Here is a 27813-nt window from a genome sequence, read left to right as displayed (position 1 = left end):
GCCCTGACCCGGACTGGGCGGCACCGCCTCTCTCCCTCGCAACAGCACGAGGTGCTTCTCCGGGCGGATCAGGCTTCCCGTTCAACCCTCCTTTTCCCCTCGTCAGTCTCCCGCCCCTCCAAGCTCTCTTGACAAGCACTCCCACTCCCTTGCCCCTCAAGTCCCCCTCTTTCTCTCGCCCCCGAGGAGGATTCAGCTTTAACGCAAGTAGGTACCTACCTACCTACCTACCTACCTACCTACCTACCTACCTACCTACCTACCTACCTACCTACCTACCTACCTACCTTCCTTCCTTCCTTCCTTCCTTCCTTCCTTCCTTCCTTCCTTCCTTCCTTCCTTCCTTCCTTCCTTCCTTCCTTCCTTCCTTCCTTCCTTCCTTCCACACCAGCGCTGCTGGCGCCTGGGTCAAAGGAAGCTTCTTGACTGCCCGAGCTTCACCGGCTGTCATTCCCACTCCCGCCGCTGCTTTCCCGCTTAACCTCCTCTCCCTCTCCTCCTCCCCCTCGGAAATACCTAGGCAAAGCCCTCTGGCGAGCCTCCGTTCCAGCACCATCCGAAAAACACCCGAAGAGAATCCTCCCAATCGCAGAGACTCACTCATCCGCCCTCCTTTTTCCAGATCCACTACGAACCTCACATTATACCTGCCCCAATAGGAGGAAGGATCTCTCTCTCTCTTTTATTTATGACTCAACATGCCTTGTTCTGGATACTCTCTCGACGCAAATCTCTGACCTCCGCTCGGTTTCGGCAAGAAGAAGTAGACCAAAGACCTGTGGCATGTAGATAGAAGCGGAACAATTCTGCTGGACTTCTGATGGAAGAGACCAGGAAGCCTGAAGGAAACACACACGCGCACACACACACACACACACACAGACACGAATACTATCAATCGCCCAGCGCTCGCCTGGCCAATCCGAGCAACCGTAGTCCAAGAGGGCAGGAAGGGCTGCCGGGTACTTACCTCCCCTTGGATCTCGGGAGCCGGCTGGAAATCTTTGCATTGCTCACCGCCGCCGTTACTAGCCGCGGGCTCTTCAGCCGGGGACGGCAACTCGCCGGCCATATGCGCATGCGTCTCGGGCTGGTTTCGGGGAGCCCGGCTTGCTGCCGCTTCCACACCCGGGATCACCTTTCACGCCGCCGACACCCCCCCCCCCCCGCTCCCACTTTCCTCTCTTGCTTTCCGGTCGTCGAAATGTCTAAGGGATCCCCTCGAGAGCTCCGCGGAGAAGCGGGAACAAGAGCAGCAGCAGCGAAAGAGAGACGGGAATGGAGGCGCTGCGAGGAATCCAGAGCCCGCCTTCCAACCAGGCAGCGCCCGCTCGCCTCTTTCCCGAGATTCAGCACCTTGGACAGTTCCCGGAAAGCCAACTCAAGGGCAGGGGCGCTTGGCCGGGCTTCCCTTGCGCGCTCATTTACTCAAAGTTCCCCCCAGCGGGAAGCGCCTCGGATGTTGGGCGGGGGGGGGGGAGCGGGCGGAAGAGAAAGACGAGACACCACACAGACACGTGCGCGCATGAATGTCAAGCCAGGACATTGACATCTGGAGCAAACAAACATCTGCAAAGAAGCCCACTGTGAAAACAGACTGGAAGGCAGGAGGGAGGGAGGAGGGAGGGAAGGGAAGGGGGCGGCTGTAGCTGCTGTTTAGATCTCCCTCGGGGAGAAGAAACGGAGGGATAAACAAACGTGTTTGTCTAGGAGGGAAAGGGGCGGGGAAAGGAGCGCCGGGTGGCTCCTCTCGGCTTTGCCATGAGGGGTCCTCTCCCTTTCCTTTACAGCTGGATCAGCTTTACTGCAAGGCGCAGGCGGGGCGGAGCCCGGAAAGGCCTCCTGAATAAATCGTAAGGACGTCGTCTAAACTTCATCTGAATTTTTATTTCCTTCCGACTGTACACGAATCGCTCTTCTCTAGAAAGCTCTCTGCGGGTTACGCGTTCTTGGTCAACTAGAATCTGACGAGCTAATACGGTAGTAGGGAATCTAGGCGGGAGGAGTCTCTACCTGAGACTAACTCATAGTTAAAAGGAAATTCCGTCTCTAGGGTTTCTTTTTTGGAATGGAGGGCAAGCTACCTTCATTTGGACAACGAAGCTCGCCTGGAGCTTTTGGGCTCTCGGATTTGCCCCCACCCACCTTGCGTTGGGTTTCTTGTTTGGGTTTCTGCGGCCACTTTCGGCCTGCGCTTAGAGAGCGAGAGCGAGAGCGAGGCAATTTTGTCCCCCTGAAATTGATCAAAAGACATAAATAACCTCCGCGTCACTTCCTCCTGCTTCTCAGGAACTCGAATCAGGGTTCCCTAGTTACCGGGAAAGGAGAGAGCATTCAGCCCTAACAATCATGACAGCTCATAGCTTGCATTGATTAGCTCAGGATTCGAGGAGGGGAAAAAAACCCACAGTCGTCAGCTTTCCTTCGCTCTTTGGGCGCAGGTCCTGCTCTCACCTAGCTAAGGCACTTCTCTGTTCAGTTGACCACAGATCAGTTGATGGTAGGAAGTGGAAGCGTTATTTTACTTACAAGGAATTCAACAGCAAAGTTTCCCTATGTCAGGGCTGCTGCTTGTCTCTGTTGGCCTTAGCCCATTAAAAAACAACAACTCACCTTTCTCCTAAAAAGGATCTGAGGCACCTTACGGTATTAAGAGGGACAATATTAAAAGCTAAAATAATAAAGTATTACAATATTTTAAAAGAATTAAATATATTACAATTATTAGATTGAAAACAGTACTGATACACATTAAAAAGGCAACAATAAACACAAAGGCAATGCCATAGTAATCATGCAAACAGAAGAATGCAAGGACAAAATCAGGGAACTTCTAGACCCCATGACCTACAGAAAACTGAAACGGGACCCAAAGAAATGTAGGGTCCCATTTCAGAGAGACACTGCAGACTAAAACAACCAGAAAAATCAGCAGTAGCTGAACATGCCTTAAAACAAGCTGGACACGAAATTGTATTTCAAAACACTTTAGTACTGGACAACACCAGATAGGCGGGATATTAAATAAATAAATAAATAAATAAATAAATAAATAAATAAATAAATAAATAAATAAACAAACAAATAAACAAATAAACAAATAAATAAATAAATAAATAAATAAATAAATAAATAAATAAATAAATAAATAAATGATTATGTTAGACTGCAAAGGGAAGCCACTGAAATCCACAAACACCACCAGAATTTCAACAAAAAAGAAAGTTTAAAATTCAAAAAAACCTGGCTCCCAGCACTGAAAAATATAGCCTGCAAAAGGTCAACAAACTCTACCCAGCCACAACGACCGGTGATCACTCCACACAAAAGACCAGCTAACGACACCTTTCAATCACAGTGACAGATAATCTCTCTCTCTCTCTCACACACACACACACACACACACAAACACACAAAACCACGCTGATGACCATAATCACCCAGTCTCCTGAACAGGACAAAAGCTGATCCCACAGCTATAAATACTCAACTATCCAAGCAAACTGCACCAGAGTACAGACAGAGTTCTGACTCCTGTCCTCTGAAGATGCCAGCCACAACAACCATCAAATCCTGGCTGTGAAAGCCTTCGAGAATATAGTGATGCCTCACAAGCAGAAAATAATTTGTTCCATGAGTCACTTCATATTGCGAAAATTTTGTCTTGCAAAGTGTGGTTTCCCATAGGAATGCATTGAAATTTAATTAATGCATTCCTATGGGAGAAAAAAGTGAGTAAAGATTGGGGGGGGGAGAAAGAGAGAGAAACACAGAGAGGAGGTGCAACAAGAAGGCAAAGTTACGAGGATCCCTTTCCTCCCCCCTTTCCCCTAAAAAAGAGAAGCTGCTTACTGGCAGATCGCACTCTCCCCCTTCTAATAAACCCAAGTCTCCAAGCCTTGGGAAAGCTCATTCACTCCGGGGCGGACTCACTGAAGTGCACGACTTTCTCCTCTTGGGCAGAAACATTTCATTTCCACATCCCTCCCTCCCTCCAGCCCCTTCGCTCCCTCTCTCCATCCGTCCATCCCTCTCTACTTCCAGGCCTCTCTCTATCTCTCCCTATGGGCATACGCCGCCAGCTTTCGGGGGATGCCTGCTGGCACGTTCAGCATTGACAACATCTTGGCAGCCAGACCACGCTGCAAGGAGGCGGTGCTGCTCCAGCAGCACCTGTCGCCACTGCCTGGCCCGCAACCCAGTGCAGCACCATCCATGGTCTTCTTGGCCAGCCTGCACGGAGGGGATTCACTCTACACGGCGGTCATGAGGGTGGAACTTTGCTGGCAACCAGTCAAGCTCCCTTGTTTTTTCCTATGCCTGTGCTTCGTCTTGCGAGTTTTTCATTGTAAGAGGCATTCGTCTTGCGAGGTACCACTGTACATATTCTTTGTCTTTGTTCCCTCACTCAGCCTAAATTACTAAACTTTCCTGAAATATTATTGCACTTATGATTGAGTGTGTGTGATTATGGAAGGTAGGTCACATAATAGCCCCCAGGTCATAGCTGTTTGTATTTGCCCCATTCATACCTATTTGTTCTTTCTCTTTTTCTCTCTCTTTTAAAGAGAGATCCAGAAATGCACAGGTAATGTCATGGACCCAGGAATGTAGAGGGTTGGGATGCCTAAGCAGGTGAGCCCTAATCTGAATGCTCTTTCCTCAAATACAGATTAGGTAGGATGGTTTCTTCATACTTCCAGACCTTGATCACATTCAAATGTGTATAGGGCAAAGGAACATAAACTTTAGAGTTGCTCCCACTTCTTAATGCGTGTACAGCCTATTTGGCAAGACTATGTGTGAACTGACTATCAGTCACCGAAGGTAGACCTGCACAACTGGGATTTGGGTGATGCCAGGGAAAAGGGATTACAGACAAGCTAGAACACCATCATTTTCTCTTCTGCATGGGGGGCAGGGAGCTCTCCATGTTCAACAGCAGTCCACTTGGGAACAGAAGATGCTGAGGACTGTTGTTTGAAAGATCTCTAGTAATCCTCCCAGGAGAGTTTGGTTAGATTATAGAATGGGTGGTCTTTCTGCTTACATTGTGGAGCAGTGGTGGGCAACTCAGCAGAGGTAAGGGCTGTTTTTCTAAATGGTCAACAGAGATAATAAGAAACAGCAGATGGCTAGTGGCAAAAGGGGCCTTTGGGCAGTGACACTTTATGGCTGAATAATTTATCAGCCTTTTTAAAAAAAACCATTTATCATGTTTCTGCCCAGTAGGGATCCCAATGCATGGTATGATCAAATAGGTACTTAAAACATGCAAAGATGAATTGAAAATGCCATTTTAATCTAGCTTAAAAACCCCAAAGTCTTTTGGAATAATACAGAACAATATCAATAGCGGTGGGGCCAACCTAACTACTCTCATCAATGAGTTCCAGGATCAAGGTTCTGGGCAAGGTTCTGACTCAAACTTCTCTCCCTAAAGAAATCTACCTTGGTCCTACTTTTCCTTCTTTTCATTACTGAGCCACGACCTTTTAATTTTTCCCGGCCTCTTACAATCAAAGTTTAAGTCCAGTTTATATTTATTTTTTGGCATTGCTGACAGGTTTTATCTTATGGTTACATTCATTTTACTCTCTGCTTTATATGTTTGTGTTTATAGCTATGTTTTACCATCATTGTTAGCTTTCCCAACAACTTCAGTTCACACGCTGCTAATAAACAATGACAATAATAAATCAATCAGCCAGGCTTGTGTCCTAGTGATTTTCCTTTTTAGAAAGAAGTGGAGACACTCAACCTCCTTGTTAAGAGGAGAATCAGATGAAGATGAGCTGCTCCTACTTTCCCCAGAGACATTACTCTCTCTTCCTGTAGAAATGGTACTCACATCATTGGGTTGCTTTGGGGAAGTCCCCTGTTTCATGAATGTTGCTTCTTTACATTTAGAGCATCTTAGGGGCTCCGAGGAGATGCAGTTGCGTAAGGCCAGCTCTGCCAAGAGGCCTCCTAGTAAGGTGTCAAGCGGAGCCAATGCTGCCGCTTCCCTCCAGAGCTGAGTCCCTGTTTGGAAGGGTAAGAATTTAGAGAAAGGGGCAGCTGGCAGAGTTGGGAGGAGTGGGTGGTGAGGTACAGGCTGCAAGAATGACCTAGAGATGAAAGGGAAGCTGGGAAGAAGGTTGGAGAGGAAATGGAGAATCTGGAGAATTGCAAGAGAGCAGGAAAGGACAGAAAGAGGGAAAAAGAGAGAAACACAAAGGAAATATTACCAAGAGAAGCTCATCAAATTTGATCTACGCAGCTAGACAATAAGTCAGGAGAATGATCTAAGTCAGTGGTTCTTAACCTTGGGTTACTCAGGTGTTTTTGAACTGCAAATCCCAGAAACCCCAGTCAGCACAGCTGGTGGTGAAGGCTTCTGGGAGTTGCAGTCCAAAAACACCTGAGTAATCCAAGGTTAAGAACCACTGATCTAAGTGACCAGTCTTTAAGTCTGGGTCAGTATACTTAGTATTAGTTTGTTCCATTTTAATCCTGCCTTTCCTTAGCATTCAAAGTACATAGAGGACAAAGCTCTCCTCTTTTACACTGCTGGGGTATGCTATTTGTCAATTTCCCCTCTCCAGAAAGAATTCTGGGTGTTCCTGCCCACAGGCACACACCTACGCACTTCTAGATTTCGCTCACGAGGAACAGGGCCTATCATTCAGGCTATCTCAGGACTACTTCTTGTACAAAACAAGAAATGGTGTCAGTGATTCCTGGGAGGCCTACCTTGAGAGGTAAAGTTCTTTGGAGGTCTTCTATATAGAGTCTAATGGGCAGCAAAGCTATAATTCCAACAAAGAGCTGGACCTCCAGGAAGGCACTGCTTCATTTTTGTACAGGAAGTAGGTGTGAAGTCAGGTCTTGTTCCAGGTGACGAAGGCACTTGTCTGTCACCAAGAACTCCAAATATTGTGCATGGGGAATTCTTGGAGAATTCTGCGAGCTGGACTGAAAAAGAAAAATTGTTGAGGCCTCTCACAGCAATTCTACAAAGTAGATGAGTCTAAAAGGAATGACTAGCCAAAATCACTGAGGGAATTTTATAGCTCAGTGAGGACTCCCAACTCCCAGCCCAAAACTCTAATCACTATATTTATTTATTTACAAGTTTTTTTTAGCCGTGCCATAACCAGTGGTCTCTGAGTACAACAATATTAAGACTTTGAAAACATTAAAACCATTAAAATAGGCAATATTATAATAATACCCTATATTAAAAACAGTCATTAAAACATTAATATTATTAAATCCTGCTGCTGATATGGCCAGCTAAAATATGCTATTTAATTTATATGACACTGGGATATGTGAAACCAGTAATTCTGTGAGACTCATCTTTTACTTAAAGGAGAATTAATTATTTTCATGGATATGGTAATGAGAACCACAATGAGATAAGAGCATGACAGCCACATATTAACTTGTCTCCTGCCCTGGTAACACTTAGGGTACATTTTTCTGCTTGCAGATGTTTGGGTATCAGAAATGAAAAGTTTAGAAAAGGGAACCAGAAAAAGAAGTAGAATATGGCCAGTCTCCTGTGACTGTTCCTAGAATCATGTGGATGTCACTTCCATATGCTGGCCTTCCTCTGTTGTATCTCTGTGTCTGAAAGTATACAGGAAGGTGCACAATACACTCACATTTTATCTTATATATTTATGGATTAAATTGTATACATATTTACATTCTATTTGTAATAGATTCTGATAGAGAGAGAGCATCATTCCACACACATTGGTCTTCTTTAAGTTAACAAACCCAATAAATCCTGCTATAGTTTGGTCAAAGGGTCTATTTTGTGGCAGTGTTTTCTGAGCAGCTAGGGCTCTTCGTCTTCTGCACTGCAGTCTGCCTTTTCGTATCATCTGTGGCAGGATGTGATACTGCCGTGTCATTGGTCTCTTTCATAGGAATTCCATAGTATTCTAGATTATGGCTGATACATTGGCTCATTAATGTACTATTTTCAGCTGGTACTCAAGCCAAGTGCTAGAATGTTCAGATATCTGTGGTATTCATTTTGTAAATGAAAGCAACTGGACATTTAGAAAAGTTACTATAAAAACCCTGGCTTTGCGCTGTGCCTTTGCTTCATGCCCTTTTGTTTCATATTATTGCTGTATGCTTCCTGTATGTTTTTTCCTTGTATTTGGCTTAAGCTTATGTGGAGGTGTTCATTTTTTGTGTTTTCATCTTTGGTTTCATGGACTTACTCTGCTATTGATATGTGTAAATGAGGACTAGAGATGGGGATATTTACATTCATAAACAAATATGAATATCCCTGTCCCAGCTGAACGTAATAAGGCTCCAGCCCCTGAGACCAGACCGTCCACACATGCGTCCCGGTGCTGGTGCCACAAAGGTCCCACTCTTCTTGCCAATGGCACCCAGATCTCCCCACACGGCTGCTGAGTGGCCAGCTGAGCAGAGGAGTTCCAGGCATCATTGGCAGGAAAAGTGGGACATTTTGTGGCACCATGGACAGGACAGTCCTGGGGGCCATACCCTCATTAAATCCAGCTGGGATGGGGATATTCATATTTGTTTATGAATATGAATATCCCTATCTCTAATTAGGACACTAATTTTATAACTGCAGAGCCTATGGATCATCAAGCCCAGCCTTTGTCAAGAAGCACAGTTGGGAATTGAACTACTAACCTAACTAAACCACTGAGCTATCCAGCAGTTCCTTTATCTAGTTATTGTATTTCCTACTATATGTCTTTTCAAAAGTGGTCCTCTGAAACTTTTCAAACTTTTTATTCTTTGTATTTTATTATTGGCTTTCCTCTTTTCCATTTAATAAAACAACCTTCTTGTAGTTTTGGGCTATGTGTTTGCTGTGCATCTCTTACTGAGACTTGCTATTCCTTGAGTTTTTGGGTTATTTTGATTGCTACGGTTTGTTTTCCCTAAGAAGTCTGCAAATAAGCAGGCCAAGTTGGTACTTATTTTCCCTTGCAGGGTTGGCATGAGAATCAAAGTGCTTAAGTTCATGAATTTTTGGCAAGCAAAGTGAGAGACAGAAAGAACTGGTGGATGAATGGTGTAAAGGTGAAGGGAGCAGTTGGGAGAGCTCAGGAAAAGATTAGAAGAGATAAAATTGTAACAGGAACAGAATGTTTGACAGTCAAACGGCTTAGCATGGTTTGTGCTTTGATCAAGACTTGAAAATAAAATTTCACTGTCTGGAGTTTTAATTGCTACCTGAGCCTTTTTGGTAAAGGAAGTGATTGGATTCTAGCCATGCACCTGCAGAACATAGAAAACATGCATACAACCCTTCCCTGTGATGGAACTCATCTATTTCCAGGGATGGAGAGTCGAGTCGTGGGACTTGCTGTCAAGTTGGACTTAAGTTGTGCTGGCAGTTTGACCAGAATTCAGCTGTTTTCCCCCCAAAATGTCTCAGACTCGTGACTCAGAACCCACCTATCCCTCCCTTTTTTTCTGGTGAAAAAAGCTTGTTTTTAACAGGGACTCGGACTTGGTGCCCGGGATTTGGTAAAGACTTAGGCTTGGGATTCAGACCCCAAAACTTGCCAACATCCATGCCTATTCTCTTTTCTGAGCCGTTGGGTTGGTTCCTTTAATGAGAAATAAATTGGGGCATAGAAGTCCCAGTCAAAGAAGAAGGTGCTGCAAAAGAGACATGTAAAGGGTCATATAAACACACTGCCTTTTGGGAAGGTACATAGAGGGTGTTCTCAGAGGGATACTGAATACAGAAACAATGACAGTTGACCATTACTTTATAGATACAGGCCATTTACAAAACCATTGCTGATACTGCAGTTACAGTATACTGGCACTAGGCGAGCCAGTTACCAGAAACAGTGTGATAAGGAACTTGCAACCTATTTCATGCCAAGATGGCTGAGTTACAATTCATCAGGAATTGTAACTCAGCCATTGTAATTCCACTAGCAACCTGAATGGGAATGAAGGTTTTATATTTTACGGTATATTGCTTGCTATATTGCTTGCTCAGTGCAAGGCTGTTTGTGAATGGCCTCCATTATTTACAGTGGTGCCTCGCAAGACAAATTTAATTCATTCCATGGTTAATGTTGTCTTGCAAAAAATTCGTCTTGCGAAATGCGTTTTCCCATAGGAATGCATTGAAATCTAATTAATGTGTTCCTATGGGCAAAAAAAGTCAGAAGAAAGTCAAATGTGCTTTACAAAGGGTTTATTAAGTGCTCTTTAAAGCCATACATATTGTGCAGATGATTTTAAAAAATTCAATCCAAAAACTTTAACTTTTTAAACATCATAGAAAAACATTTAAAAATCAGCAAACATGAGGGCAGGAACAAAAAAAGGAAAACATTCGTCTTGTGAAGCATGGGCATAGGAACATTTGTCTTGTGAGTCATCAACCCCATTGCCAAAACCATTTGTCTTGTGAGTTTTTTGTCCTGTGAGGCATTTGCCTTGCGAGGCACCACTGTATATTGTTGTCACTGCCAGCATCCTGGCTTTAAAAGGAAATTTGACAAATTCAGGAAGGGCAGGAGCCTCAATGGTTCTTAGCCATGACAGATATATAGACTCTCCAGGTTCTGGATCAGTAAGCTACTGGATACTTGTTGCAAGCTAGCAACAATAAGATAAGGCTATTGCTTTCCAATTTTGTGGGCTTCATTGAGACATTAGCTTGGCCATTTATTGAAAAAACTGGATGCTGATGTTAGTGGGCCTATATTTTGATCCAGAAGGGTTACTCTGCAGGGTGACACCCAATGGGATTGCTCCACTGACAGAAGTGCTTTCATCAGGAACCAGAAGGGAATGAGTCTCCTCCATCTTGACCCTGCCAAACATCTTCCAGACCTGCTCTGGAGGTCTACAAAAGTCTCCAGAACAGGCTTTTAATTAGTGTGGAGGGCTACATGGGGAGAATTGGGGTGTGTGTGTGTGTGTGTGTGTGTGTGTGTGTGTGTGTGTGTGTGTGTGTGTGTGTGTGTGTAAAACCTATGTGCTAGCCTATGTTTCCTAGTGCAAACATAGGAGCTAGGCTACATTTGTTGTATTCAGAGAATATAAAACCATTATTGGTTTTATTTTTTATGGTTCATACCATCTATCTCTTTAATATTGCTGCTTTTCCAATTTATTTGAAAAACATACTGTATTTAATTTTCCAAATATTACCTGTAATACTCCCACTAGTAGTATTCCCATCAGTAACATTAATTTGTGTTTCATAAATACCTTTATCCTATGTGGCTGAAAATTACAGGCATATTAGTACAGCAGGCCTTACTCCCTATACAATTTAAGAATGTATAAGACTTTAAGAAACCCAAGTGGGCTGTACCTAAAGCAACACTGGATTTAGCTTGCCTGGCTATTATATTATGTACTTAGGATAGAATGCCACAAGGCAGGGACAATTTTGAGGGTCTTCTCTGGTGACTTTAAGGTCTTGCCAGGTAAATGTGAGAAGGGACATTGTGCCAGTGAGCCTGATTCCAAGTTGATGCACAAGTTCCATGATAGTAGATCTCATTGTAACATTTGGGGAGAAAGAAAATGGCCTTTTAGGATACTAATGCAAGTCAGATTTTTTAATTTACAGACAAAAGTCAAAACTTTGGATGAAATATGTGAATATCCCTGCAACAAACTTTAGATCAAACTTACGTTGCGGCCAGTTTGCAACACATTATGGAACAAAATTGCTTGTATCCAGTCTAATTAAGAAGCCAAAATTATAGCAGAGTCAAAGATGTATGAAGCTAGTGCACTATGCGTTAGTGTTATCTTTCATCCTCTCCCTCTTTCTAACACATGGACAAATTATTTTGTAGATGTTGCCAAGTATGTTCTCAGAGCACATGCATGAACTCACACATGTTTGGAGATACACCCATAAGGGATCATTGAGCTATGGCAATACCACATCTTGATTGCTATTGCACATGGATTGGACTGAGTATATCACACTCACTCTGAGCTATTCATATGGGGAATGTTATTGAAAAACCAGAATTAGAAATAAATACAAATAGCAATAGAGTATATCCTGAATATAGGGAATATAGGCTCAAACAGAGGCAAACTAGCATGGCTAAAAGAGTTCAGAGATTCGGACTACACTGAGAAGGTCTGCAGTACCTGAGCAGATTATTTGCAGAGGTGCTACAAGGAGAAGAAGAAGAAAGGGAGGAAAAATGTTTCCCTAAATTACATGCATGCACATGGATGTGTGCGCATGCACAAACACATACATGAAAGTGGGGGTAGGTTGGATACCCACCAGCATGTGGGGAAAAGACTCTCAAATGAGGGTGACAAAATTACTCCTCCATAGCCTTGTTAGACTGTCTTGAAGCTAGAGAGTGTTGGGATTCTAGCTCGAAGGGATCAGCCAGGGATTCAGACTGAGACACAGCAGGAAGATTTACTCCAAAAGATTCAACCCATATTCAAACTTGAACAACTAATATGACTATTGTTAAGTCTTCTGTGTGGTTTCTTGACTGGTGATCTGGCCCCGTTTAAGCTCTATGAGGCGGTATATAAGCAGAACACTTTTAATTTATTTGGACTTTCTAGAGATGGGATATATTTTTCAGCAGCTTGCACATAGCAATGAACGAAATGATAATAACCACTGCAAAGAAATAGATTTTTTTTAAAAAACAAAAAAACAAGTAATCTCTTTCATAAGATCCCAAAATCAAAGAAATTTTAAACATATATTAGGGATCCTGAAAGCTCAATAGGGATATATAATCTGACCATAATAAAATAAAGAGAAGATGGAAATTACCAGGAAACTATACAGAGTTGCAAGGATGACAGATTACTTTGAAGAAGAATCAAATGATGAAGAACATTCAGGTTTAGAAGAAGGGGTGGAAGCTGATCTCAGAACACTTGGAAGAAATAAATCTCCAGGAGTAGATGGGATAACATTAGAACTACTCCAAAGAACTACGCTATCAAAGTCCTAACAAGAATTGCCAACAAATATGAAAAACAAAATAATTACCCAAAGACTAGAAATGTTCAAAATACATTGCAATCCACAAGAAAGGGGTTGCCAAAGGGTGCAGTAACTGTAGGACCATCATACTAATTTCCAAGCAAAGTGATGCTCAAGATCTGGGGTTAAGATGTTTACCATATATAGCAGTGGTCAGGAAACAGGGGTAAATTACCCCAAATGGGATAAAAATAAAAATCCTGGGGGATTTTCCCATCCCCAAAGCAGACAAGAGTATCATAGTTTCTTCCAAAAATCTGAATCCCAGTCTTTCTGCTCCTGGTCCTACTTTTGGGTGACATGACCTTTCGTCTGTTTTGTTCCCTTTTGCACACCACACACAGAATGATTAAAGTGGTAGGAAAAGGCCCACCCCCAACTCTGCCTTGGCTGTCTCTAGCAAGCACGTCATTGCTAACACCACTCTGGCAGCCACTGATGATGATTAAATCCTCTGTGAGCTAGCTAGCAAAAAATTTAATGCAACTTGCTAGGCATGTTGGACACCTTACTACTCCCTATACCACCCCATGGCTGGTGTGCAATGTGTTCCAGCAAAAATAGTGCACATTTTTATTAAATTTGGTGCATCCTGCTAATTTGGTACATAGCCTGACAGCCATTGATACTGATGATATATCCTGCTAGTTCGGTACACAACCTGTGTAGATTCAATAAGATTTTGAATTCAAATAATGTATGATTTCCTTCCTTTCAGATCAAGGGGGTAATGTCAGCGCATATAATTTTTTTTGGGGGGGGGCGGGTAAAAGGTAAAAAAGTTTCCTGACCCCTGATATATAGAGCAAGAAATGGCTGATGTGAAGCTGCATTTAGAAAAAGAAGAGTCGTTAGAGATCATATTGCAATTATACACTGGCTACTGGAGTGTGCCAAACAATTTCAGAAGAAAATCACTCTGTGCTTAATGTCTTTGTTTGGATCATGAAAAGCTATGAATGTGTCCTGATCACAACTTTTATTTAACAAAACTGGATCAGGGCTTTTTAATGATAGGACCTTTTAGATGTCATTAATTCCTATGCCCACCACAAGTTGGAAACAACTTTATGGCACATAACAACAATAAATGTGTTAGTCTGTTGCAGCAAGAATGAGTCTGGTGTCATCTTAAACACTAACAAGTTTTATTTGGCAGAAGATTTTGTTGATTGTAGTTCATTTCTTCAGGTGTATTTGAAGATGCAATAAGACTCCTTGGTTGTTTTCACATTTATTTACACTTCTAGGATCATTACCTCACTCTCACCACTAACTAGTACTGTTTTTGACAATTAGGAGCAGCATTATAATGCTATATTACCTCCACATGTTTATTTAACATTTATTTATTGGCTACTTTTCTACCCTCTCTTTCCCCTGTTATACCACTAGACAACACTGACTTCCTGTGTCTATTGGAAGAAACAGTATATGAATTTGATAGTGAATGAATGTTCCTGCAGTTCATTAATACACCTGCTACTGATAAATATCTTTGGCTCTCCCACAATTAGATCAAGAATTGTAATAATGTAATACTGTATTCAGATAGAATTTAAATGTTAATTGTTTTCAACGTTGTGTGTAACTGGAATCACTGATTCAGTGGCATTTTAGATCACTAAATTAAAATCTTCCAGCAGGTGTCACTGTCCGCTTGCAATAAAATCGGAACAATGTTCCAGTGAAGATAATCGTAATGTTCTGGAGCATTTTTCATATCTGAGGGTTAAATGGCCTTGAAGTCTCTGTGGTGTCATTTATGTGAACACTCACTCATGTTAATGTGAGTGAGACAACACAGAAGAGAGCCATTTGGTATGTAAATGAACTTTCTAGCTAATGTAGGCTCACACTGATCTTCCAAATGGTTTAACACAAAAACTGCTTTAAATCTTGTATGTGAAAAAAGGCAGTAATCTTTCCCCTCATTTTTTAAGCCCGAGTGTCCTAGTTTTTTTTTTTTTATGTCTGAGGAAGTGGACTTGTCCAGAAAAACTCACATTAAAATAAAATAGCTAGTTTTTGAGATGCCAAGTTTTCTTTTTCTTTTTTGCCTGATATGGTAAAACAGATTAACGCAGCTACCTTTTCTAAAAGTAATTTCCATTGCTTTCAGCTAAACCAAACTTCCACTTCTGAGTAAACATAATGAAAAGCCTTTTGTCACCTTAAAGACTACTCAATCTATTCTTGTTGCTAAGTACTGTCAAGTCACTTCTGACTTGTGGCAACCCTATGAAATGCTAACCTCTGAAAGATCCTATCATTAACAACACCACTCAGATCTTGCAAAGTAAAGGCCATGGTATCAAGTTTATTCATATCATGCTATATCATCATTCATATCATATCATTCTTTTCCCCTGCTGCCTTCTAGCTTTATTGCTTTTCCAGTGAGTGGTCTCCTCATGACGTACCCAAACTACAGCAGCCTGAGCTTTATCATTTTTTGCTTTTAGAAAGAGTTCAGGTTTGATTTGATCTAGCACCTATTTACTTGCCTTTCTGGAAGTCCATGGAATCCATAAAGCCTTCAGCAAACACGTTTCAAATGAATTGATCCCGCCACCCCACTTTCTTCACTGTCCAGTTTTCATATCCACACACAATTGGGATACCACAGTACTTATTTATTTGTTTACTCCGTTTTTCTCCTTAAAAAAGGACCCAAGGTGGCTTACATCATTAAAATACAATATTTAAAGCTAAAATCATTAAGTATACAAATACCAGAAAAGGTCAAATACTGCACAACAACACAGTAAACAATAGCAACACCAGAAACACATTCAAAGCAAGCACAACAATCCATTTAACAGCCACACTCAAGCAGCTGGTCACCGAGGGAAAGCTTGCCTGAAGAGAAAGGTCTTTGCCTGCTTTTGGAAGGACAGCAAAGATGGGGCCAGTCTGGCCTCCTGTGGGAGGGAGTTCCAAAGTCTGGGAGCAACAACAGAGAAGGCCCTCTCCTGTGTCCCCACCAAATGTACCTGTGCAAGTAGTGGAACTGAAAGAATGGCCTGTCCTATTTTAATACCTGAGCAGGCTCATAAAGGGAGATGTGGCCCTAACAATGAGAAGGAGAGAAGCAGAAGGAGGCTGAGAGGACCCCAGGAAGCATGAGGAGACTCAAGAGCATGGCTACGTACTTAAGAGTTGGTAAGCGGCTTTTCCCCATCTGGCACCTCAGATGTGTTGAGCTACAAGGTCCTCATCTCCAACCAAGATGGTTGTATTGTGAGGGTGACAGGAATTATAGCCTCATCTGGAAAGGATTGGGCTTGCTATGGCAATTTTATTTTTAAAAGGGGGAAGAGAGAAAGATCTGAACACTCTGCCACTAATAGCTATAGGATACAAATTCCACCTGTAACCTACTTAATCTAGGAAACAGATAAAAAAATTGTTCCCCAAGAACAGGACTGGCATTCAAGCACATGACTGCCCCTCATATTGATCTTTCTCCTGGTGAGCCAGGCAAGCTAATCCTTCCTAAATCCCACCAGAGATTCATATCAAACAAGAGGTTTTGTTTTACAAAGGTGGTTTTTTAATCTATTGCTTATGGTCAAAGAAATCTACAAGGAGAGCAGAGTTTGTTAATTGGATGTTTCAAGTCATTAGCATTATTCTATAATGTAACCTGAGTTGACAGGAAGGAAATAGAACTGAAAGGAAAGTGAAAAGTTCTGCATATCTTAATTAATTGCTTCTTTCAGGATGTGGCCCATACTCTTTATGTTCAATAAACTCAAAGTCTCCCATGTGGTATCACAAATCTCTATATTTAGAACTGATGTTTGGTGAGACATTTCACTGGCCCTTTTTTAATGGTTGGAAAGGTCAGCAATTGCTCGTCTTAACTAACCTTCGCTCTTCCTGATTGTGAAAATGTTAATTTGATGGTTTCGGTCAACATTCACCTGTTATATTTTAGACATTAATATTGAAATATTGGGTACTGTAGATAGAAGTGAAATTGGTAACTGGAAAAAGATTGCTCATCCATGACAACAAGGACAATCAGATGTGTGCATAAAGACCTTGTCAGAAGAAAGGACAGTCTCTTTGAACTCTCCCTTCTTGATGTTTTGGTACAGCAGTAGCTCAGATTCAATGGATCAGGAAGGAGAAAATAATCTCAGTCTATCGGGACTTGATATTCTTTACCAAATGCCCAGCAGTTTCCTAGTTTTCAATGTTTATATATCTGAAGTTGGGCCCTATCAGGTAGGGTAGGGAATCTAGGGCAGTTTCCTCCTCCTTAAGATTTCCTACCCTATCTGGCAGTCATAAGGCTACTAGGGGAGCCCCAGTGAATCATGGGATGTATAGTTTTTTGAGATGCACAATCAAAAGAGATTAATGGAGAGTGAGACTACTTGCTGCATAATTCATTGGGAGTCCCATGCAGCCTTGCCATTCCCAACCTCCAATGGAACAATTTATTATTTCTTCTGGAAGTGGCATACATACAAACAAACAAACAAATGGGAACAGGAAGTATGCGGCAGCATTTTTGTAGATTTTTGGAATATGGTAACTAACCATAGCTTTTGGCACAGTCATACCTGGATAGTCTGGGAACTTAAACTGCTCTAGAGTGCTACTACCAACATTTTGTCTGGGGTCAAGGGAGCCTGAATATCATCCTCCCACAGCTCAGTAATGGATATCTTCAGCATGCCATTATATTTATTCTTAAAAGTAACTTCCCAGGTTCTTTTATGGAAAAAGGTCGTTGCAGAGCCAGAAAAAGTACAGAAAAGGACATTCAAAATGACTGACTACAGCAAATCCCAGTGAGGAAAGGTTACAATGTTTGGGTTTTGTAGTTTAGGGGGAAAAGATGAATAAGAGGAAATAATGACAGAGATGTTTACAATTGTGGATGCAGTGGAGAAAATGGATAAGCTTTCTTTCCTTTCTCAGGGTACGAGAATCTGGACCGACCCACTGAAAGTGAATTCAGGAAAGATAAAAGGAAGAACATCTGCAAACATTACATTATTAAACAGAGGAATTCACTGCCACAAGATATAGCACTAGTTGCTGATCTAGAAGGCTATAAAATGTGATTAAATAAATTCAGGGAAATTATGGCCATCAGTAATTCCTAGTCTGGATGGCTGTATGTCTTCTCCAGTATCTTCTATATATCACTTGTTGAAGAATACGAGGTCACTTGCATAGGCTGGTGTCCTGTAAGCAACCCATTGACCATAGGGTGAATGGAATCCTGGACCAGATGCTCCTTCAGTCTGATCCCGTAAGGCCCTTCTGATGGGAGTTGAACAATATTGTCAGAACCACAGGTCAATATAGTAAGAATCTCCCCAGCAATACAAGATATTTTAGATTGCTTTCGTCTCCAGCTTTCTGGAACTAAACCATAAGAATGAAGCAGAGCAATTTAACTGACCTGTTTCAACCTCTCCGGCATTTGCAATGAACAGCTAGATACAGAACACCTCTCAGAGTTCATCTAAATGTCATAACGAATATTTAAATGCAGACTAGTGGGCCTTAAAGTATTTCTTTTGTACTTAAATTATTGATAGAAATAAAATTAAGACTAAGTGCCATTTTATCTAATGAAAGAGGCCAGATATACAGTAGGATTTTAGCCTGTTGAGCCTGCTGTGGTACAGTTGGGTAAGTAGAAGAAAATCAAGATCGGAGAAGGCACAAAGCATTTACTAGGAAACCAGCCAAGGGCTCAGTACTCAGAGGATTAACTTAGAAACCAATAATAAACTCAGAGTAAGGTCAGGGTCAAGAAACAAAGAAGGAGGTCAGGATTAAGAAAAATAAAGCTAGGAGTAAAAGCAGATTTAGGCTACCAGTAGCTATCCAGGGACTGGTGGGATTGGAAATTTAAGCCATCGAGAAGACCAAAGGTAGTTCATGATCTGTAGAATCTGAGAATGCAAAAGAGGCAGACTTCCAGGTCTGTGATTAGGTTTGCAGTGTCGAGAAGGAATTGAACAGGTTTTGGGGTGAAGCAAGGCTTGTGAATGATCCCATGACATAGTGTAGTTACAGGAACACAAATATCTGTGCTATTACTCTGCCTTCTATATATCTGCACATATACAACAAACTGATTCAACAGGACTGAGTCAGCATACAATGCTGGCAAATCAGTTACTCGTCTTTCTTATTAATTTATTTGAATTGAGTAAGCAGCAGCGTCGTCGTCGTCAGCATCTTAGAATTATGGAGCTGGAAGGGACCCTATGGATCATCAAGTCCAGCTCCCTTCAAGGACGCACAGTGGGGAATTGAACTCCCAACATCTGGCACCACAGCCAGATACCTAAACCACTGAGCTATCCTTTCTCTCTTGCTCTCTTTTTCTGTTAACAAAAGAGATAAAGAATGGTGCAATTCATTTTAGGCAAGTAGTATATGACTAGGAGGAGGAGTTGTTTTCTAGGATGCAGGGTGGGTATATTGTGTAAGGAGGTCTTGTCTGATGAGCAATTAGAGAAAACTTGAAAACCACATTGGGATTTCTGAGCAGCATTATGTACTACATGTATGTTTCAAAATTCCTCTCTTAAAAATTGAAGAATAGAATGTACCCTTGTAAAAATGGAAGACAAGAATTTGAAACTTCCAATTGTTCTTGATTTGAAGGCAATGTCATCACTGAGGTTGCAGAAGTATTATACAACTTCCCAATTCTATGATGACAAGAACCTACAAGAACCATTTATGAAAAGAAGCTCAGTAGGTTTACTGCAAGTGTAAAAACATATTTTTGGCCTGAAGGTTGCATTCAGTTTCAGAGAAGTTCTGTTGGACTGCATTTCAGGGGCAAATGAAACCAAATGCAAAAAGAATTAGACCAGAAATAACCAGCATATTTTAACTTAACGTTTCCACTTCTAAGCCTTATGAGAGATGTCTTAGAGTGGGAAAATTCCAACAGTGGGAAATAAATAAACCACAGTGTCTTTGTGAATAGGGCATGGCCATTTCGGGAAAATCCAGAGGGCAAAATTGGGCTTCCAGGAATGCCAGATTCAACTCCAGGAATCTGAGGCACGCAGGATGCAGTGAATCAAACTGATGAGGAAGAATGGAGTCTGGCCTTCATCATCTGGCCAATCAGTTGTTGCAGTCTCTTGGAGTTCTGGTTCAGACAGATTGTCCATCACACACAAGCTGTTACTATGTACAGTTCAGACATCATGGCCAAACTATGCTTTGGCTGTAGGAAATCTTAGAACTACAGGACTGGAAAGGACCCTATGGATCAAGTCCAGCCCCTGCCAAAGAGGAACCACTGAGGTATCCAGCAATTCCACAAGCTGTTACTATGTCCAGTTCAGACATCATGGTTGTAGGAAATCTGTTGTGGGCTTTTGTGCCCCCTCCTTTCCTCATGTGCCCTGATCTTCACTATTTCTTCCTAATTTGCAATATCATTTAGTATGACTAAATACTGCTATCACTAGGATTATGCTGTCACCTGCTAACCTGGTTTACACTTGGATGACATACAGATTGGTAGCTAATTTGCTCCAAGCCCCTTGGAGACCCTCCAACCCAATATTTGGTTGCCTCAAAACCAGACTGGGGAACATGGTACCCCCAGATGTTCTTGGGCTGTAACTCCCAACCACCCAATCCAGCAATGAGGGACAATGGGAGACAAAATCCAATAACATCTGGAGGGCTCCAAGTTCCTCATTCCTGCATCTAACTATAATCACAAATATGACAAAGTTCCCAGCTATCATTCAGTGGGCTGTGATGACTTTTTTCTTTTGTTGTTAAATAAAATGACAGAGCAAAACAACAATGCCTCTATCTAGCATGATAATACTACCAATATATCTCGTTTATCTAGAATAGTGTAGTGACTTCCTCCTTTTAAAAAAATTCCTCCCAAAGTCAGTGCTGCATCAGATACAATGCAAATAACAAAGGGCACCTCCAATGTATCTAGAATTGTGCTACATCAATTAGGGAAACATATTTTAAGAAGTGAAAGAAGACAAAAATAGAGTAATGGGTTTCCCTGTCATCCCTTTCAGTGTCACAACCCATCAAATACGTCACAGAGTTGTTACCTCAGATAACACCACACATAGTTCTATTTTGGTGTGAACTAGTCATCCACATGGGCTACAGAGTGGACAAAGTAGGAGTGATCCAAATTGTGCTAAAAATTCTGTATCCCTAGTGCTGTGCAAAAAAGGAGCAGAACAGCTCTAAAAAAATGCAATACAGATCACTCTAAGCTGAAACATGTGTGGATGCCATAAACTAAATGGAATCAAAAGTGATCCAAGTAGTGAGGTATTCTGCCGGTGTGGGTTTGCCCTGAATTTAGTATCAGAGAAAGATATGTTTATAAAGAAAGATAGAGAGAAGTTCAGAGGAGGGCAACAAGGGTGATTGGGGGCTGGAAACCAAGCCTTATGAGGAAAGGCTGAAGTGGTCGCAAGACCAGATAGGCGGGATATAAATAGAATAAATAAATAAAATAAAATAAAGAATTGGGCATGTTTAGCCTTGAGAAAAGAAGACTGAGGGGTGATATGATAACACTTTTCAAATATTTGAAAGGCTGTCATACAGAGCAGGGGCAAGATCTGTTTTTGATCATCCCAGGGTGCAGGAGACACAACAATGGGCTCAAATTAAAGGAAGTCAGATTTTGGTTGAATATCAGGAAATACGTCCTAACTGTTAGAGCAGTATGACAGTGGAACCAGTTACCTCGGGAGTTGGTGAGTGCTCCAACACTGGAGGCATTCAAGAAAAACTTGGATAAACACCTGGCAGATATGCTTTGATTGTATTCATGTGTTGAGCAGGGGGCTGGACTTGATGGCCTTGTAGGCCCCTTCCACTTTCCTTTGAGTCTATGAACGTAAAAATATTTTGCCTTTGCAGTATTACATCTCTCTCTTGGCCGCTACATTATTTATGTGGTTTTATGACTGCACTGGCTGAGACTGATAATCTAGTGCAGTATTTTTCTCATTTGCATCTATAAAGCAAGACAAAATCCTTGTGCTGGTCTTAGCAACAAATGGCACACATTCCTTACTCTGTCTAATAGCAAACCCAGAGCCCCTGAACCTGAACCAAAACTGAGGTCACTGAAAAATAGGAGTAACCTAATACAGTGCTACAGGACATCACAGGCTGGCTAAAATCCTGAAGTGTCTCAAGGCACACCACAGTGGATTTTGTTGTTGTTGTTACAAGACCCCTCCTGCGAAAACGATGTGTTTTTGAAGCAACACTTCTACTCAATTTCCACTGCCGCTGTCATCCAAAATTGCTCTGTGTACATTGGCCACTCTCTTCAACAAGCTGATCTTTCAGAGGCACAGCAGTGTTATCTGAATCCTCTGTTGTAATCTTTATAGTACGTTGAGCTTTTTCTTACCTTGATAAGCAGCAGAATGTTCTTAGAAGTGCCTTCATTTTCATTTTCTGTATTCGTGCTTTGCGTCCTAAAGGAAAGTAAATATCGTCTCCACCCTGATAGGTCATAGAAGGGCATGTTCCTGATTCCAGTCCCACGCTCAGTTTTCTTTGAAAAATGATAGTGATTTTTTAAAAAAGACTCCTCAATCACAGAAGCTGAAGGACATGGAAGAAAAGTAAGATTAATTTCTCCTTGTAAAACTGGGGCAAGTATCTGCATAGCATCTCTACAAGATGGTTAGATCTCGCCTTCACTGTTTACAGCGGGGAAGGCAAACAGGATGATCTGTTCTCTGTGTAGCAGTTCCTTTTTTTAATCCACAAAGTATTAATTCTTTGCTCTGGTTAAAGGATTAACTCTCCCCTGTATTCCTTGATCAAAAAGGAAAAAACAAGACTTTTTTTCTGATTGCAGAATCTCTGAAGAGCCAGAAGATACTGTACCTCAACTCCATATAGCAGGCTGCCAAAAGGCATCATACAACTAACTGGGTTTTACAATCTGTCCTCCATGGACAGGATTAGACATACCATGACACAGTTCAATGTAGACCAGTGGTATCAATCACAGAGCAGCCAATTGATTGAACAGATGGTGTTTGACTAATCCTTCCAATCTAAATGAACATTCCGTATTAGCTGTATAAGTGCTCACTTACAGGGATTGCAGGTAGATTATTAGCAAGCCTTTGATTTTGACTTTAGTGGCACTGAAGACATCTCCCCTTTTTTTCAGCATCTACTTATTGCATTCAGCAATGCCATTCAGATTGTTTATATTCATCTTTTGTTCTGCTGAAAGGTGAGAGCAGAGGAATATCAGGTGAAAACCAGGTTAAATTGTGGTTGCAAAGTCATTCATCAAACCCTATTAATGATATGGTTACTTCTGTCTGTTGGCAATACTTTCATAATTATATTTGTGACAAATTGGTTTCCTTTGATTTCACTCCATTCAGTGCTTGCATTAGTCCAATTACTGCTGAGAGTCTTTCACAGATTTTACATACTAGTAGAATTTCTGTTAGCTCAGTTTTTGAGACTGAATTGATATGTTTTTATCAATGTCTTTTATTATTATGTGTGAATCAACATGGTCATGTGACTGGAGTAGCGACATCAGAGAGAGATAGTCAAACTAAACATGTAATCATTCATGTAAGTAGCAGGCATAATGATGGGAGGAGACAATCTGGATGAGGACCCTGGGTTGAAAAAGGGCTTTAACATTTTGCTTCTGTCCACAGCGAGCACCTGGCATTTGTTCTGAAAAGAAATCTGCTTTCTTTCATACCAGGGAAAGCTTTCCTTTTAAAACAAATAATGGCCAGGGGCCTGATCCAGATCAGGACATGAGGAATTAAAGTCTTTCCGGTGCATCACAGAGCCCATTTATCTCAGGAAAATCTGTACATGCTATTTACTTCACACCCACATCCCAAACACCCCTGTAGATTTCAGATATACTGGCACTTGTTTCTTTTAAAGTCTGCTTTTTGCTTTGTTGCTTCTCTTTTTTATTTGATTTGTGATTTTACAACTATAATGCCTCAAAGAAATGTGCACTGAGATTCCTAAGACATCTACGAAGCCCAGGTATTTTTCTTAGACAAATACAGTAACACAATTTCTTTTTTCTTCTTTTCTTGTTTTCCTTGTTTGATAACAAATTAATACTTTAGAAGGGTTTTCCCCCCAAAGTTCATACAGAAGTTAAGAGTTTATTGTATCTTTTGATGTTCCCTATAACCTCAATGTTTGTGTGTAGAGGGCAGATGCAATTCAGGGTTTCTTATCAGATTTTTAAAAATCACAGGCAACTTTAGAATCTTGTTAAACTTTTCTTTTTCTTTTGGGTGTAAGATTTTTCTTTTACATGCTATAAACAGGGTTAGCTGTTTATTTTTGGGTACCGTCTTTTTTCCTTTTCTTCTACATCCATAATACTCGGTTTTACACTTATTATGTTTCAGAGTGTCTTTTTCTTTCTTTCTTTCTTTCTTTCTTTCTTTCTTTCTTTCTTTCTTTCTTTCTTTCTTTCTTTCTTTCTTTCTTTCTTTCTTTCTTTCTTTTGTAGGAAAGGAATTCAGGTGTTTACTTAGGTCAGGGCTAGAATTCACATTATGAATTATATTGTTAGGTAGCAACTAGGTTGGATATGGGTATATTACAGAAGCATCTAGCTATTGTTGACCTAGATAGCTATTGTATTAGTTTGGTGATGAATTGTGCGATAGAATTACATTTAAGCTTAACATTTTTGGCCCAAATATGAATTCACCTATTCTGTTTCATGACTGTTCTAACCGTTGGGCAGGCATTTCTTATTATTAATGGGTGACGAGATTTTGATTATATTCTGGATCCAATTCTTGATAGAAACAGTTCCCTATCCCCACCCCTACTGTAGAGTGCATTCTTGAGGACAGCTACATGTAGGGCTTCTATGACTGAACTCAGACCAGCAGACATTTGGCAGATATTAAAACTAACCAAATCACTAGGCCAGCCCTCCATAATCTGTTGCAATTCAGATGTGTTGAAATATGGTCTCCCTCATCCACAATTGGCTATGTTATAGTCCAACACAACTGCAGAGCACCAATGTGGTAATGGCGGCATTAGACTGATAAAGCATAATCGGGTGATATCAACAACAACCTGAATGGTGATAGTTATTTAAAACATTTACTTTTTCATATGCCACCAATGTGGGTGTGTTATAGTTGTACATAACATGTATAAGCATACAGGTATATGTGCTACAGTTTTGTGTATAAAGCCAGCCCTACCATGAGTCAGAGTGAGTTGACTGTCTCATCAGCAAATCTGGAGTGTCACAAAACGCTAATTACTGCAAACTGCTATTTCTTGTTATGATTTTATTGCCACAGCTGGGGATTTTCTACCTTAGGATTTGTACTTTGCATCTTCATTTGGAGAATACTCAAACAACAAATTGTCTGAGAAATAAATTAGATTTAGCAATCCATAGCAATAAGCTCTTGAACAGCTTAAGTTCATGCAGCTACCACACTAAATAAAAAATGACTTTTGTTCACACATGTGAACTTTTGTCACCAAGAAAATAGGACCACAATAACTGCTATAATTTTTGTTCCTCATCCTTACAGGTTCTTGTTTGACTATGTCTCATCACTCAACTTCACAGAAAAATGATATACAATGCAGGGAAGAACCACATACTGAGGTCAAGTTCATTCTGCCAAAAAGATAACCCATATTGCTGTCACAGACTGTTCAGGCAAAAATGAGAAAAAGGTATTAGGGTGATTAGCTATATGCACAAATACAAGATGTTATTAAAGGCCTAAAAGGAGGGCTTCCCTCACAGATTTTATCTTCCCAACCCCCTTCTTTTTTAGCATTTGCCTCAGCGTTTGGACTTTTAAAAAGCTTCTTTTCTAATAGTTTTACTAAATCTTTCTTTTCAAGCTCTTATGGTAAGATTTAATTAAGAAAGAATTAAGCTGATTTTCAGCAGACTTTACATTCTGCCTACTATGTATATGGATTTGAGTTCTGCCCGATTTTTTGGCTTCCTTTTTTTAATGTCAAGTATTATCTGTGAATTACATGAGCATATCATGTTATTTTGACCTTTTGTGTAGTCCTTATTATCATTCTGTGTCTTTTACTGCAGCTGATACTGCAGTAGGAATGCAATAAAAACTAGTTAGGGGAAATGCAGGAGCAGGTGATACGATTAATAGACCACTAAGAATATAAAACAAAAAAAGCAAAAAACAAACTGAGCTTTCAATGATAAATCATCTTCTTCAACTATAAGATAGTTCCAAACTTATGTGCTGTTATTAATGTCCCAAATTCACATGGCTAGGTTAGAGTAGAGGCCAGGTTAGCTTCTTAGATGGAAATAGCTGCAGCATGCCAGTGGCATGGCCTGCCTCCAACAGAGCTGGGATCAGGAATTTAGTTAACCCACCAGGAACAGTCAATTTAAGCCAAATTAAAGACATTTTACCAAATCCCCAGACGTTTTACTTGGCAAATACTTTCTTTAGCATGCAGTATTGCTTGTTTGGTGCCAAGAAGTCCATGGTGTTCAGGAACTCATTTTGGTCTTAAGTTGATGCCCTGATCAGCCATTCTATGGTATCTTACAGTTCAGGAAAAATCAAGAAAAGGCTGCATGGTCATGGAAACAATACATACACAGGAACAGGTGATACCTTTAACCAAACATTAAGAATATAAAACAAAACAAAACAACAAAAACAAACACAGAGCTTTTGATGCTAAATCATCTTCTTCAAGATTGTGTATTAAGTTCTTACGGGTAGTTCAACACCATAAATTCCAAACTGTTAGTTAAGGAGAAGCTTGAAATCAACATGCATACTTCCACTATTTCCATCTAAGAAGCTAGCCTGGCCTTTACACCATTTGTATTACAAAACAGCAAATGAAAGAGAAAAGGTGTAGAAGAATGTTGTGAGCTTAATTTTAGAATTCCCACCCACCCCTTTTAACCTTAGTGAACACATACTCTAATTTTTCTAGCTAATGATTTACAACCCTGCTTCTGAGTTCTTACATGTAATCATCACTCTGCAGCTCTTTTCAGATTAAAATATGTTTATAGTTCATATATATACTATTTTATGTATTTCCATTAAGATGGACTAGGACGTTAGATTATGCATCATTAATGAAATGAAGAAATAATCTCCTTCCTGAAAAAAAAGGTCAACAATGTTAATATTCATAGAGTAGCGAGGGGTGGGATGGGCACTATAGGAGACAGCTGACTTCAGTCCCCATAAGTACAGGGGGAGGTTCACTTCTAGCAACATCATTGATGTTGTGGCAGGAAGCTATGCCATCCTTGCAGTGGTGGGACGTGTTAGATATGCCAGACTCTTTGTACTACAACACCCATATTCCTCTGTCATTGGCTATGCTGTGTAGGTGTGATGGGAACTACAGGTTCAAACATTGGAGAAGCTGATGGTTCTCCACCCCTGCAGTGCTCCAAAATAGGAGCAAATTAACAGCAAATGAACAGCTGCCACCAGCCAAGGTAAGAGAGGGAAAAAGAACACTTAGCAGAAAGGCAGGTCTCTCTTTCAATTCAAAGGCTGAATGGAACAATTGGTTAGTCCTGGATGGATAGACAGTTCAAAATGGAAGATATGGTCTTTGAAATAGCTTGGACCCAGACCATTTAGGGCTTGATAGATTTTGTGGTGGCGCTGTGGGCTAAACCGCAGAAGCCTGTGCTGCAGGGTTAGAAGACCAAGCAGTCATAAGATCGAATCCACGCGACGGAGTGAGCTCCCGTCGCTTGTCCC

The 27813-nt window shown here is 41.1% G+C and overlaps 1 protein-coding gene and 1 long non-coding RNA gene across 2 annotated transcripts in view; both read right to left on the bottom strand.

Annotated features, from left to right (window-relative positions):
* The window catches only part of RGS20 (regulator of G protein signaling 20), a 42772-nt gene extending 41595 nt beyond the window's left edge, over positions 1–1177 (bottom strand). The window contains exon 1 of the mRNA XM_020795947.3: positions 971–1177. Coding sequence (XP_020651606.1) covers positions 971–1072 — 102 coding nt within the window. The 5' untranslated portion in view covers positions 1073–1177. The remainder of the gene's footprint in view (positions 1–970) is intronic.
* Positions 1178–5525: 4348 nt separating this feature from the next.
* On the bottom strand, positions 5526–22563 carry LOC140706395 (uncharacterized). The gene is made up of 2 exons (XR_012086037.2): positions 22437–22563; positions 5526–6160 (listed from the first exon to the last, which is right to left on the bottom strand). It is a non-coding gene; the product is annotated as an uncharacterized LOC140706395 (long non-coding RNA).
* Between the last annotated feature and the right edge of the window lie 5250 nt (positions 22564–27813).

This window comes from Pogona vitticeps, chromosome 4, assembly GCF_051106095.1.
Source record: "Pogona vitticeps strain Pit_001003342236 chromosome 4, PviZW2.1, whole genome shotgun sequence".
Classification (NCBI taxonomy): Eukaryota; Metazoa; Chordata; class Lepidosauria; order Squamata; family Agamidae; genus Pogona; species Pogona vitticeps.
Note: the sequence above shows the minus strand (reverse complement) of the source record. Positions and strands in the feature narration are given on the sequence as shown.